The sequence below is a fragment of the Sebastes fasciatus genome, chromosome 10 (assembly GCF_043250625.1).
Source record: "Sebastes fasciatus isolate fSebFas1 chromosome 10, fSebFas1.pri, whole genome shotgun sequence".
Taxonomy (NCBI): Eukaryota; Metazoa; Chordata; class Actinopteri; order Perciformes; family Sebastidae; genus Sebastes; species Sebastes fasciatus.
Window position 1 is genome coordinate 14,337,072 of NC_133804.1, and position 15,378 is coordinate 14,352,449.

Below are 15,378 nucleotides of genomic sequence, written 5' to 3' on the forward strand. Positions count from 1 at the left end.
CCCCAGCAAAGCCCATCCGTTCACTGCCCTTGGTGCTATATACACAGCCTACTTAGGGAGAAGCCTTTGTTTGTGCGACGCGCTTTGTCAACCTCTATTTAGTGGCTCCTTTACAACAGACCTGGCCCTTTGAATATTAACTGTGTGATCACTCTTGCCACACAAGCAGCCGCTCGGGACCCCCCTATCAGCGCAGCCCAGCTCCCCTGCACTCGGCTCCGGGGCTTTGTGCCCAACCACAGCTTGGTATACACATACTCTTGTGGTCTCTCATCAGCCAGTTGGGGAGAAATTTACTTTCCATTGCTTCGCTGACATCATTTATGGAGCGTTTGATTCATTTCACATACGAGGAGACTCTAAAGCAGGGGGATCAAATATGAGAGGAGTCTTTCATTTTGCAAAAAAAAAGAGTCAAAGAGGGGGAAGAAAAGGGCTGATTTGTCTATGTCGCTTTATGTGTCATTGTGAGCCTCTAGTGGAGTGCGACTGTAATTCTGGCTGGCGTAATGACCGTAGCAGCTGGGGCAGGAAGGCGACTGAGGGTGGGAGAGTCTGGGCTGGTGTTTTTGCAGGCCAATAATCCCCTTTATTGAGTCTCAGGAAATCCTAATTGGAGTCGGAAGTGGCTCTAGTGGCCAGATGTGCAAAGACAAACAGAGTCGACCCCAACCCCCGAGGACAAGTGACCACAGGCACCTCAGCCTCCCTGCCACCCTGCTGGGTTTAATTTAAACACAGCACACAGCACACACACAATACGCAAGGACATCTGACCACAAGCTTCCCCTCCATCCAACCTAGGGGAATTTAACTTAATCACTACACACATGAGCGTGCACATGCATCCAATGCTAAAAATGTGACAGTAGACAGCTTGGTAAACATAGCAAAGCCTCAGCTGCACTTAGGACAGTGTACAAAAACAAAGCAAGGTGCAGGGTTCAGTCATGACTCTCTCAATCGATAAGAGCTGTAGCCAATACTGTTACAAAAGTGCATAGTGGAAATTCTTTAACACTCAATGTACAGGAAGCCTAAAAAAAAGAGAGGAATAAAGAAGAAAAACGTCTAAACACACGTCTGCTCTGACAAAAGAGATGAAAACCACAACAAGTGAAAGCTTCCACAGATAGCTCTTCATAGAGTGGTTTCCTTTCTCCAGAGCCCTCTCATCTTTCTGTCGCCATAATGTTTGCATCATGGTCTAATGGCCTGTCTGTGAACCCCTAAAGTCACATTGAGCAGCAGCAGTGTGTCTTTTACTATCATGTATAACATATGTATGTGTGGGAGTGGATATACTCTAAAAGTTCTCATATACGGAGCAGTCATGTGTGAGTGAATTTGGGGGAAAAGAGTGCAAGACACTGGAGATTGTGTCTGTGTTGTCTGTCTCTCGCTGTCTCTCGCTGTCTCTCCTTATCAGGCAGGCGGTCTGACCAAAGCCAGAGATCCTTGTCAGGCTGTTCTGGATAACTGCACGTGACCCGAGTGCAGCTGGGAAACCAGGAGAGATCTGAAGAAGCTGGGTTTGATTAGGAATACCTCCCCAGACCTACTGTCCCAGTCTGGGATCAGACCCAGGTGTGTGTATGCGTGCATGTTTTTTTTCCTGCACACTTTGTGTTTAATACTCCCGCAGAGCCGCAGTCACACTGACCTATTTACCCCACCATGGAAATGGCTAAGACCCAGGAGGCCGACCGGACTGGCACAGTAACACTAAGCCCCCATACGGTTATATCGATAGTTTCACATGGAATAGTTTTACAGCCACTTTTACACGCTAAATAAATGGGACATCTGGGCAAAAAATCTATTGTATTGATTTCTTTACATCCGGATTCATGTTCTGCAGTGTGAAAAGCAAACTGCAGCAGAGGTCACTGTGTAGAACTCGATCACCGTAGCAAAAGCACTGTGTCAAACAAATGTCATTTTTGTCGGCGTGTGTGTTTCCAGCTATGATTATGTGTGTGTAAGTTAGGGGAGGAGGGAGCTAATAGCCTTCACCTTTATGTAACCCCTCTTGGGCTTCAAAGCGAGATTACGAAGGGCTAACACTTGATGCATGGCACCCCACCAAACTAAGAGCTGAGCTTCTAAAGACTTGTTTCTGTTGGGGTCTCATGTGTTAAATCTTATTTCTCCACTGAGAGGAAAAGGTAGCTAAGTTTCCTCGAGGCATCAAAGAAATGTCACGCTTATGATCCACCCACTTCCGGACGTTTTCTTGAATCCTTGATCAAGAAAAACAATTTCCTACCATCGTATGTCTTTCTAACTCGGATGCATGTATTTCCCCCTCACACTCACACAGGTTCACACACAGATCTTACACATGAGCACCCTCATGCACATTCATTCACTAAAGAATGGGCTGAGTGAAGCACACAGGCTCTGGAGCTCACTGTTATGCAAAAAGGGGGGGTATCGTTTGGGAGTGGGCCTGTAAACACATCACAGACTGTTTTGTCTCCTCGCAATTTAACTGTCTTGCTGAAACAAGCGAGGGATGCCAAGTTAACTCCTTACTATTCATTAATCAATGTCGTATGCATGAATGCTGGCATAATATGTGGAATTGTGCAGCGTTGTCCGGGACTATAAAGCGGCCGTCTCTCACCAGTGGCATTTCCTTGTATTCTGAGGAGTGCACTGTACTCTGAGAAGTGAGTGACTGAATAGAAAGTGAAGTTTCCTGAGAGAGGTTTATTCTGGCACGGGTACACTATAACATGCCCCGCTGCACCGGAGCAACAATAGCCAGATCCTCGGGGTCGTAACCCCCTAATTACCGCCGAGCCCAGAGGTGATGACGACTGCCTGTCAGCGTGGCCTGTGAAAGGGGCTACCTGAGCCGGACTAGGGAGCACCAGGTGACATGGGCCCGGAGCGCTCCAGCACCTCGGATGAAAGGTCGGTGTTGTGGGTCTACAGCCCAGCACCTGGGTCATTTCAGCACCCTAGAGGGACTTCTGGTCTCTTGGCTTTCACCTATGGTTCATGGAGGAGATGCACACATCATTTCCCATGTCTGATAGCCATCTGCTCCCTCTCTCAGGTTCTCAATAGCAGACTCTTCTTAGCCTGATCAAGGCCTTCTGCACCAATTACAGATCAGAGTCCTGCCCACTATGATGATAAGCGTGGAATACGAGACTTATCAGGTTGTCAGTGCAGCTCCTCACAACGAGCTTTCATGTACAAACTTATCAGGACAAACATTGTAAAGGCACTACATGAGGCCATTAAAACAATTCTTCAGAAAGATTAACAAGAATTTAAATCTTAGGGTTATTGACTGTGTTGAAGTTCTTAAACCTGCAGTATGCAGAATATTTTTGGCATCATTGGGCAAAAATTCCATCACAACCTTTCAGCATATTGTAATTCAAGTGTTCTGAGAGAAAACTAGACTTCTGCACCTCATCATGGCTCTGTTTTCAGGCTTTAGAAAATCTAGCCCGTGATGGGAGACTTTGACCAATCACAGGTAATTTCAGAGAGAGAGCGTTCCTATTGGCTGTTCATTCAATGGAGGCAGCTGTCAATCACTAGCGAATTCAAATCAAACTGTCAAACTAGGCAGCGCTGATCACATATGAATCAATATTCTGTTACTGTAATGCCTATTTCTCGCCTCAAATGTTTTCAAAAACATCTTGTAGTGTACTGTTTAGCTGTAAAATGAGAAAGTTGCTCTGGCTGCTGGGCGGTGCTTGGTATTTCCTCAACTGATCTCAACATCTCTCATTTTACAGCTAAACAGTACACTACACGATGTTTCTGAAAACATTTTACGTGAGAAATAGGCATTACATTAACAGAATATTGATTCATACATGATCAACGCTGCCTAGTTTGACCGTTTGATCGGAGATCGCAAGTGATTGACAGCTGCTCAGAGATGGCAAGGCTTCAGCTCGGCTCTGATTGGTTGTTTTCCTCCGGTCTGTGAAATCTTGCAGATGCCATTAGACATAAGACACAAGGAAAGACACAGAGGCACATGCTTTTTTTTCAGACTACTTGTCTCATGCACTACTGTCAGGATATAGTGACCGTTTTATAAAAATAACTTTTTTTAATCATATTTGCTCCAATTCTACCCACTGCAGCTTTAACACTTTTATCTTTCTCAACATGGCAAACATAGCAGACATTCAGTCCCATCACAACATCTTCAAAGTAGAGTAAAGTGGAGCTAAGATCGAGTGTAACTCCCACCTGAAAACCAGTCAATCCGCCCATGGGAAAACTGGGAGGATACAATAAAGGCATATCAGCGAGCGGGGGCGCGCGCGTCTGCGCGTTCCCGATGGACTGTGTGGAAGTTTCCCTGGAAGTTGGGAGAAAGACAAGAGGACCGCAGCTAGAAGAGGAGCAAGACAACCTATCTGGATAAAGGAGAAACAGAAAGCAAAAGGGCTGGGATTGAAGCTTTATGAAGTCTCCTAAACAATTAAACCTTGAGCTCTTGGTATTTGTGGAGTTATCTCGCTGAGGAGTAGGAAGGTAAGAGAAATAACTTATCCTAAACAATGTTTTGTCAACCTTTAATTGAGACATTGTATTGAGGTTAACCTAAAAATGCACAGGGATAAATGAGGACAGGGTTTCTAACGTAAAACAATGAAAAATGCTGTGAATTTTTCTTAAATTAAAAGTTATCATAGCTGACGTTAATTTAGCGGTTTTTATTTAGATAGATAGACAGATAGACAGCTTTATTGATCCCCGTGCGGAAATTCGATTGCTACCGAGTCAGACAACAACAAACAAACAACAAAAACACAGTATTCACAATACACCAATAACATCATAAGAAGCCCTTTGAGACATAATCAACAGCTGAGAGGTACCATTTGTTTGATAACTCACTTTCCCAGTAACTGTTCACCCTTCCTATGAGCTCGATTTATCAAATAATGTTCCTGCTTATCACAGATCCACTCACATCTCATTGAATGATGCAGAGTGAGATCACCGGCTGCGGCTCCAGCAGCGCGCTCATGAGGCGCGTCGGTGGAACAGTTTGACCATCACGAGCGTGAAAGTTTCCCAAAAAGTTGTGATTCATGTTCAGAGCGCGCGAGAGAGGGCGAGATTTTTTTCGGCCAAACGCTAAGCCATGTCATGATTAAAGACTTTTCCTTGAACCAGACACCTGAAACCTCTGAGTCATCCCTAAACTGCATCACTAATCCTGTTTCAAACTTGCTGGTGCAAGTGTGTGTGGGTTCAACCAGCTTTCAGATGTTACCCTCCCATAGCGAGGATGATTCTGAAGCTGCAGACCCCTCTATTTCTCATCTTTGTGGTTTAGCTGTGCATCTAGCCTGTGGTGTATTCTAATTAGAAGGGAGAAGTGTGTGTGTGTGTGTGTGTGTGCGTGTGTGCGTGTGTGTGTGTGTGTGTGTGTGTATGCAGTGAGGTGAAACTGAACAGGATGGGACAAGCTGTTCAAACAGGCTACAGAGGGAGGTAGAGCTCGGATTGTACTTTCCCCCAAAACGCCTTGAACTTCCACTGAAGGTTGAACCAGGGGTTACGTTTTTTTAGGTCCAGCTACTTGTTATGTTACTGGAGTCATGCTACTAATGAAAGGAGAAAAGTGAGGCCAGGTGTCAAGCTCAGGTGAGGTCATTCACCACGATGAAACCGGATGTCTTGCGGTTAACAACTCTGGGATGACACTGATTTCCTCTCGAACCACTTCAAAGCACTCACCAGATACAAACACGGAGCATCACCAGAAATCATCATCAAGGTTTACCAAACATACATCAGATCAATTTTCGAATATGCAGCACCAGCCTGCACCACAGCCTCACAACACCAAGTTCAACAGACTACAAATCATCCAGAACAAGGCAATACAACTGGCATACCGACTCCCACAACACATCAGCACTCACTACATTCACAGCATGTCCGGACTCAAACCAATCCAAGAAAGAAACACCATCCTCACACAGAGATATATACAGAGAGCCATCCATAACCCTGCCATGACACAGTTAATCCATGAAAGACAATGGGCCACTAGAACACCCCTCTCCATAATACTCCAAAACAAACCACCATAACTAAACACCAAATCCTTTTTTATCCATCATTCTCTTTTAAAACATAATCTTTTTATCCATCACCCTATTGAACACAATCCTTTTAGCCATCATTCTTTTACTTCTATCTATCTACCTTCCTCTCTCTCTCTCTCTCTCTGTGTTCAATAATATCTGAGATAAGATGCCTTGTTGTCTTGTTTCCCAGGCTGGAACTATTGCTGGACTTTTGAACTATAGAGCGCGCTGGAAAAGACGTCACCGACTGACTGACGGAGCAGAGAGACTGCTCACCCGCTACCTCCCCTCCCTCTTGAACCCAGACAGCCTCTATGCTCATCAACCTGACCGTGGCCGTCAAGGAATCTCGTGCCTTTCATGGAACACAGCCTGCCCTTCCCGCCGTCGCCCCCGACACTGTGGAAGTGACAGCCATGGAGTCGCGTCCGGTGCTGGTCACCCCTCCAGCACCTCTGCCGCCCCCACCTCCGCCTCCTCCGCCTCCTCCTCCACCCCCGCCTCCACCTGGGTCCTCCTCGCCTTTCAGCCGGGAGGACAGCGCCCGTCGGAGCCGGCTGAGGAAGCTCAACTGGGAGCGCATCCCCAAAGAGAAGGTGGAGGGGAGGAAGAGCGTGTGGAACGGGGCGGCCCCCGGCGAGGACGAGTTCCCCATAGACCTCCACTCTCTGGACGAGCTGTTTAGCCAAAAGGACAGCAAGCCTCAGGACAGAACCAGCACCCTGAGACGCCGGTCGACCCTGCTGCGCCGCAGGTCGCCCCAGGACAGCTCGGAAGAGGTCAGATCACGAGGATGGCACTGATATTTTTTTGCAATGTATAAAGACGATGAGATTTCTTGAACTTTTTTCTTCCCCTTATATGTGTCCTTTCCCTTTCTACAGATCTCCCTGTTGGACTCCAAACGCAGTATGAACATTGGAATATTTCTACGCCAGTTCAAGATGTAAGCTTCCTTTTTTACTAACTAGCGCTGAAAGAATTAGAAATGCCAACATTTGCAGATTCCGACTTCTCATATGTGAGGATTTGCTGTTTTTTTTCTGTTTTGTATCATTGTAAATTGAATATATTTGGGTTTGGGCTGCTGGTCGGACAAATCGAGACATTTGAAGACGTCATATCGGGCTTTGAGAAATTGTTATGGACATATTTTCCCTTTTTTTTGACATTTCATAATGAATTGATAATGAATCGTTACAACCCTATTCCTAAGAATGTGGTGCACTTGAACAGTTTCAGCCTTTTTGTCTACATTTGCTAGAGGTCGCCATAAGTCAATACCCAAAGAGCAGGAAACACAAGTGTGTCCAACGGTGCCCTGGGGAACAGTACTTCACTTGAGTTGAACTGAAGTGTGTGGCCATATATCAAGGATTGGTGGAGCGTCTGTGTGTGTGTCAGAAGTGTTAAGTCTCATCAGGAGAGAGGATGTCTAGTGTCCGGGAAGGGGACACGAGTATATTGCAGGGGACAGGTGCAGGGGAGGGTGGAAATGGAGCAGCAGGACTGGGGGTCTTGGTTAAGTGGTCGGGTATAGCCCCGAGGAGTCAGAGTTGACACCTGCTGATGCCCTTAAAGAGTGTCTAATGTTAAAGCTGCCCCCTACAGAGAGAGACCCCACTGTTGGCTTGTCATATTCATTCGTCCTCTAAAGCCTGTTTAGCATGCTTTCCTGGTTCAAACAAAGCTTCCCTTCTTCTAATGAATAGGGCTGTTTTAATAATCGTTAAAGCACGCTTACATACAGTTTCATGTCTGAAACATTCTTATTGACGTTTGGATGTTTAAAATCATGACATTTGCAGGTAGACATAATGATACAAAGACAAAGTGGAAAAGAAGTGCTGAGTTGCTGTATTGTCACGCCTCCACGTGTTCGTGAAATGTTCACGGAGACTCTATTCAGAGCGGTTCTTTTCTAAACCGGATTTGTCATGACTTGTAGGGAAAGCCATTATGTGGAAAGAGCCTCTTGTGCACACAAACATTGTTGTTGGGAGCTTATTTGACTGCTGTTCTAAACACAGACGGAGCTGCTGTTGAATTGTGGGTGTAGTTTAAACAAAATGTGGTTTTGTATTATCTTTTTTATCATGTGATAGTTCTTTTTATAGGCTATTTCACTCATTTTGTTTGCAGTAGAACTAGTTGGGGCAGATAACACGACACACAATGAGAGTTTTAAACCACGTTTCCGTTGTCTTCATCTGTTAGAACTGTTGGCGTCAAATAATTGAAGATGAATGTTGAGCTGTGAGTAAGCCACAGACACAGTAGCGTGCACACAGTGGAGTACGAGCATGTGTGATGGGCTGTAAGCCGAGGGGGGAGGGGAGAGGATAATGGAAAACTGCTGGACAGATGTGTCACTCAGAGGAAGTAAGTCAGAGGTCAAACAGTCAGTCAGTCAGTCAGTTCAGTTTCTCTTCTTTCACCTTGACATCCCAAAAGCCTTTCAGACACTTTCCCTGCATGTCTGCCTCTTATTTGCCCAGCGGACGGATATGCCACTTTGTGTCGCCAGCGTGGCGTCAACCAACCCTCTCTCCCCGACACTTTGACTGATAAGAGCGGGATAAAGCCTAAACATTGTATGATCAAGGCAAAACAAAGAGCTGATACTGCTCATAACAGGAGTTTTTTGAGGGGTGTCTGGTTGGAAAAAACCCTGAACATGATAACAATGATGTCATACCAAAAACATGTCATCTTTCCGCAGGCCTGCTAAGGAGATAGTTGAGGATATCAGGCACGGCGCTGGAGACCGTTACGGAGCAGAGAAGCTCACGGAGCTCTGCAAATTTCTGCCTGACAATGAGGAGGTAAAGAGTGCCGTATTTTTGGCATACAAATAAAACAGTGACAACCCCCCTCTTTCCCCCCTCCCTCTTCTCTTTACTCATCATCTGGCTCTGGTTAGGATGATCAAAAGTTTGCCATTACACCATGTCGTATGATGTGGCCTGTTTCCGGAGAAGGATCTCGCTGACAGATATTGGAATTGACTGTTGACGGCATGTTGGTTTGTTTTCAATCGAAGTTGCTTCCCAGATTTGACTTCGCATCTGTTCTCTCTCAGGAGTCCCGCCTGAGGAGGTTCAGTGGAGAGCGGAGCTGGCTTGGAGAGCCTGATCTTTTCCTGCTGCTGTTGGTGGAAGTCCCCAGGTACACCCTTTAGTCCAAGATTTGATAAAAATGACCAGAAATATCCTTCCAAACTTTATTTTTATGTGACACTTGTCCTGCTCTTGTGCTTCACTTTGTGATGAAATGTGCTTGTTTAACTGATGATTGATCAGGAGTTCCTTTTTGTCTCCGTCATCACTCATCCCTGTCATTCATCCATCCATCCATCCGTCCCCCTCTTTCCTCTTCCATTAGTTTTCGGCTCCGTCTGGATGCCATGATCCTGCAACAAGAGTTTGACCCTGCTGTGACCTCTTTGTGTGTGGCAGCCAGATGTCTAAGGGAGGCGGCCAGAGGTAAAGTTAACAGCAGGGAGTTGTGTACACCGCCACTATAAAGAGCTAGGTCCCTTTTAAATGCTCCTATTTAGACTAGAGTTGTTAAGTTTGTACCCAGAATGCAAATGTGATTGTTAGCATTCAGAATAGCTTACTGATTTAGAAGAAACCTGCCTCCAGTTATATCTTTTTTTGTATAAAAGTTAAGCTCAGCAGGCAGCGTGAGTGTCAGTTTTACAAAACAAAGTTGCTGACTCATGTTAAGACCTTGACATCAGCCGCATACACATTCATCCTCATTATTCCTCAACCTTGAGGCACAATATTGAATCTCTTGTCCTCTCTCCTAGAACTGCTGAGCTGTCCTGAATTACACTCCATCCTTCGTTTGGTGCTGAAAGCGGGGAACTACATGAACGCTGTGAGTGCTTCTTTATTTTATCTGTTTTCTTTTCTTTTCTTCAGCCCGACAAAGTCCTTTTATCTGTGTACAATATGCTCAGTCACCAGGGGTCTGGGCGTGTGTTCAGGGGCGTCACTCTGACTACGCACCTGGGTTTTGTATCATTGTTTGTTTAAAGTTGTCACATGTTGTGTGTGTGTTATTCTGACCTTGTATCTGGCCTCTCAGGGTGGATATGCGGGGAACGCTGCAGGTTTCCGAATTTCATCGCTGCTCAAACTGGCTGACACCAAAGCCAACAAGCCGGGCATGAATCTGCTGCATTTTGTAGCCATGGTAAGATCTGGAAAAAAAGAACATCAAATTAGAGAAGTAAGGGAAAACAGCTATATTTAAAAAAAAAATGTAAGCACTATTCTTTATGATGAGGATGTACATTGTGTGTAAAGGCATTTGTGAAAAGCTGGACCTCTACATTAAAAGGTGTGAATATTTCTGGTTGAAAAAATTTATGGGGAAATAACAATTTGCACAGTTTTTGCAAGAAACAATCATTTCTGCCCACAAATTGTTTAGAGGACAGTAGCCTCTCGAGCCTGCTCCGCCAAGCATGTTATTTTGTCAACATTTGCAAATGACGTGCTGCTTCTTTAGAAACAATGGCTGGATAATCATTTGCGTTTGTCTCCACAGGAAGCTGTGAAAAAGGACCAGAGTTTACTGTCATTTCCCAGCCAAATAGGCCATGTGGGCTCCGCCTCCAGGTCAGTCTCTTCCCAAAACTCTGATCCAACAGCGGCCGTCTGGGGGGATATACAAGCCCTGCTTAATAACACCAGTGCACCCCAACATGCTGCTAAAACAAACCTAATGTAAATGTATTGCATTCTTGTATCAGAACAAGGCGCCAAGCTGTTAGCAATGGCTAGCTGCCTTAGAGAAAGTGGGTCATGACAACATTGATACTCCAGGCCAATATTAAAGCTCTGCAGGAGAGTTTATCTGCAAGTTGCTCAGGAATGACCATACTTATCCTGCTTTTCCTGCATGCCACTGCAATCTTCTTTTTTTTTGGTGCATGGAGTCCATTTTAAAATATTGAATTCCTGGACCCTTTGGATCATTTGCAATCATTTTAGGGCTGTCATTCGGTTAAAATATTTATCCACGTTTAATCGCATGATTGTCCAAAGTTAATTGGGATTAATGGCAAATTAATCTGACATTATTTTATCTGTTCAAAATGTACCTTAAAGGGAGATTCGTCAAATATTTCATACTCTTATCAACATGGGAGTGGGCAAATATGCTGCTTTATGCAAATGTATGTATATATTTATTATTGGATAGAAACTAACAACACAAAACAATGACAAATATTGTCCAGAAACCCTCACAGGTACTGCATTTAGTATAAAAATAGGTTAAAATCATAACATGGCAAACGCAAGCCCAACAGGCACCAACAGCTGTCAGTGTGTCAGTGTGCTGACTTGACTATGACTTGCCCCAAACTGCATGTGATTATTATAAAGTGGGCATGTCTGTAAGGGGGAGACTCGTGGGTACCCATAGAACCCATTTTCATTCACATATCTTGAGGTTAGAGGTCAAGGGACCCCTTTGAAAATGTCTTTGACAGTTTTTCCTCACCAAAATTTAGCGCATGTTTGGAGCGTTATTTATCCTCCTTCTGGACAAGTTAGTTATGACATGGTTGGATTCCTTGGGTTTTCTAGTTTCATATGTCAGTATCTACACTCTAGCTTTAAAACTGAACCCTCTACAACCTAAAAATCGCAAGTTGCGTTAATATGTTAAAGAAATTAGTGGCATTAAAACAAATTTGCATTAACGCTTTATTATCGTGTTCGCTTTGACAGCCCTAATTCACTAATTGCCTATTTTGGGTTGTGGGATCTTTCTCAAGATATGTTGCGCAGCTATTTCTGTACAGTTCTTATTATAATTGTGTATTATACTGTATGTCCTCTCTTTCTGTGCAGGTTGAGTGAGGAGTCTGTGCTTGAGGACTTGTCCAAGTTAAAAAGTAGAGTGGTGGCCCTCAAGGCAAACATCCAGACTGAGGCGGAAATTCAGCAGCATACACAACCTTTCCTAGAGGTATGAAACCTTGATCTAGTCTGTATATTTAAATGGTATGTGCTGTTTCAAAAGATCACTGTGTAAACTTTGCCTGTGTGCAGATGGCTGAGGAGCGTCTGAAGGAGGCAGAGGACGAGGTGGAGGGCATGAGGATGTCTAGTCAGGCTCTGGTGGAATTCTTCTGTGAAGATGACAGCACCTTCAAACTAGAGGAGGCCTGCAGGGTCTTCCATTCGTTTTGCCTCCGCTTCCAAAGAGCCGTGCAGGTTAGATTTAGAAATCAATCTGTTGATAAAAATGTGTATATTGCCAAAAATGGCAGAGATTGAACAGCATTAAGAGTCACTGACTCTTTCCCTTTTCCACAGGAGAACGCAGAGCGGGAGCTGAAAGAGCAGAAACGTCTGGATCGTGAACGTGAGATCGGAGAAAAGCGTCGCTCTCTGGCCATCTGTACGGACCTGGAGGCGGGCCTCAACCTCGCCAGAGAGCCTCAGAGTCAGGAGAACCAAGGCGAGCTGGAGAAACTGCTGGAGAAGAACTTGAGCCACACCTGGAGCCGACGTAGCCTGAGGAGCTCCGAGTCCCGCAGACACTCCCAATACCTCCACGGTGACGGCCATCTCCATAACTCACCCAGGCTCAAGAGTTTCCCCGAGCTGGGCAGCAGCCCCACGTCGACCAGTTATCACTCAAGCAGCTCCTCTGACCACGAGACCACCGCTGTGTTTTGTAGCTCCCCAGAGACTGACGGCATACGCTCCCCCATCGACCAAGAACCTGTTCCGGGTAGAGGGAGCAGGTCTCAGCACATATTTAGTCCCTCACAGCATAGACGTGGCTTCATGGCCAAGCAGCACGGGTTTGAGAGCATTTCTTATGCGATGCAAGGCCAATCGAAGACAACAGGGCTTGAAAAAGAAGCAGAGATTTCACATGAACACGTGGTTTCGATGACCACCGAATCTTCACCGAGTTCCTGTACAAACTCTGCTGCTATACCCGCCGATAAACCTGTTCAAAACCAGACCCCCACTCACAGGCATAGGCTTGGCCTGCCAGTGACAGACAATACTCGCCCTGTTCAGAGTAAATCTAACGGCTCTTGTGTTGACGAGTCCGCACCTCGCTCTCTTCATACAAGTGGAATACTTTCTCACGGTGACAGCAGGACTGGGTTGTTAAGGTACCAGAGATCTGAGAGCCAATCACAAGCATCTGTAAACGCTCCAGAGAGGGTCCAGTCACAACCGCAGGCAGCAGAGATGCCCACCGTAACAACAACAACTGCTGTGATGCCTTTGCCTGATGCTGGTTTAACAAAGCACACGGAAGTGGCTTCCACACCTGTGGAGGAGAACTGGATGCCCTCCAGTCTACCAGAGTTCAGCCAATCGCAGCCAGAGGAGTACCCCGATTTACCAAGTCCTGAGAAGGAGGCGCCAAGGCCGTACCCCCGTGTGGGTGAAACACTGGAGTGCCACACTCTGGTGAAAGGCCTCCGATCCTATGATGCCATGTCACCCCCGACCTCTCCACTCCCACGACCCGCGCCGAGCCTCTGCTCCAAGTGGAGGAAAGAGAGGGAGGGCGACCTCCGAGCGGGGATGACTCCAGGGTCTCCTACATCAAAGGAGGAGACTAGAACTGTGAAGGTCCCTGTGCGTATTGGAATAGGGGCGAAAAGGGGACTTGTGTCACGTGCGGGACCTTCCAGCAGCACGGGGATTCCCAGGGTGCGCTCCAAAACCGAGCCTTCAAATGGAGCCCCGACCCCCGTTAACCCAACCACTCCCAGCCGGCTGTCTAGTCCACGCAGCGTGTCCATGCGCTCGTCTCCTATCTCACGGCCCGCCGCTGTTCAGGCAGAGGTGAAACGCAGTAATAGCTCACGGGAGAGGACTGTCAGTGATTCACAGACTCCAGGGAAACCCGCCTTAACACGCAGGACCTCGGACAGATCCGTCCCAGAGAAGGTCTCAGGCAGCACCCAGCCAGCCTTCGTCAGAGGAAGTCCTCTCCGTGTGTCAAAACGAGTCGCCCCAAACTCCGAGATTCAGGCGGCCTCCCAGCCTCGCACCGCCCACAGCCCGTCCTCGGCTACGGCCAAGACCATACGCACAACTGTCGTATCTGCTACCCGAACTAAAACCGCCAAGACGACAAGCACGAGTACCTCTCCTGCCGGCTCTACAATTCCCACAGCTTCACGGATACCTGGTCCCAAAATGCCTCGAGCTGCTGCAGCTCCGCCACTGTGGAGGTGATGGGAGTGAATAAGTCTACTGTACAGTCTTTTCACACTTTACATGCCTTTATGGATTTCACTCTAAATATAAACAGTGTGAGACATCAGTCAGATTGCTGGTCTTAAACAACTCTAAATTCAACTTTTATGAAATTTGTATGTAGTTCTGTGTGCTTCTGCATATGTGAGAGGGAGCTGCACTGGAAGCATCGGGGACAATTCATCTCATGTGCTTCACCCAATAGCAGAGTAAATCCTACCTCTTTTTACACCCATCTCTGTCCTTTGCAGGCAATAGGACACCACAAGAGCACTCATCTTACAGTAACGGTAAAACAACAAAGTGACATTACTGTGCCTAGTCCGTACAAGTGTGCTTTGACAAAAAGTGTAATTTGGGAAACTGTTTCAATCTCTTGAAAAAAGTTGTTTTGTCCAAATGTTTTGAATGCTGTGACCCCTCCGCTAAGTGATCACTGTGTTCTCACACTGAACTCGGTACAATATTGAACTGTTTATCCTCTAGTTGAGAGGTCTCATTGTTCTGATGCACTTTACAAACTGAAGAAGAGGCAGCGAGGAGATGATTACTGTAATATTTGTAATTTTTTTATTTTGTATCAAAAGATTATATAACTTTATTGAATAGCATTGGTTGTTATTCACTGTATTATGTGGCTTTATAAAAAAAAGAGAAGATGAATAAAGACTGTGTTCTGAATAGTAGTTTCTGTCTCTGCGAATAAGCGCTCCTCAGTTAAATTAAAAAGTACCTCTGTGTGCTGATACATATTCACATCTGTTCTTCAGTTTTGTATTCAGACATGTGCTTGCTTTGAGAGCTTTCACTTCCAAGGTCCCCACTCTTCCTCATCAACACTTGCATCTTGCTGTCCTGTCTTCTCGTCACCCTCATTTTTCTCTCGTCTGAACTCCCTCTTGCTGCATCTCTTGACACAGTCACCCCCCATCTCTGTCAGTGGCTGTTGTCATGGAAATGCTACAGACGTCCCGGGGAATCTCCTGGCAGAATAGTGGGGTGCAAGGGGTTGGGGGTGGAGG

The 15,378-nt window shown here is 46.0% G+C and overlaps 1 protein-coding gene across 2 annotated transcripts; it reads left to right on the forward strand.

Annotated features, from left to right (window-relative positions):
• The first annotated feature begins 288 nt into the window (after positions 1 to 288).
• Positions 289 to 15,045, forward strand: fhdc2 (FH2 domain containing 2). Of its 2 annotated transcripts, none has more exons than XM_074648349.1 (12): positions 289 to 1,587; positions 6,283 to 6,871; positions 6,977 to 7,038; positions 8,815 to 8,917; positions 9,175 to 9,260; positions 9,477 to 9,577; positions 9,910 to 9,980; positions 10,191 to 10,298; positions 10,656 to 10,726; positions 11,969 to 12,086; positions 12,170 to 12,334; positions 12,437 to 15,045. In XM_074648349.1, the coding sequence occupies exons 2-12, from the start codon at positions 6,407 to 6,409 to the stop codon at positions 14,333 to 14,335; spliced, it is 3,249 nt and encodes a 1,082-aa protein (XP_074504450.1). In that variant the 5' UTR covers positions 289 to 1,587; positions 6,283 to 6,406; the 3' UTR covers positions 14,336 to 15,045. The 2 variants fall into 2 exon arrangements, with proteins under 2 accessions (XP_074504450.1, XP_074504449.1); XM_074648348.1 differs by lacking the exon at positions 289 to 1,587 and adding an exon at positions 4,274 to 4,521.
• Positions 15,046 to 15,378: the final 333 nt, after the last annotated feature.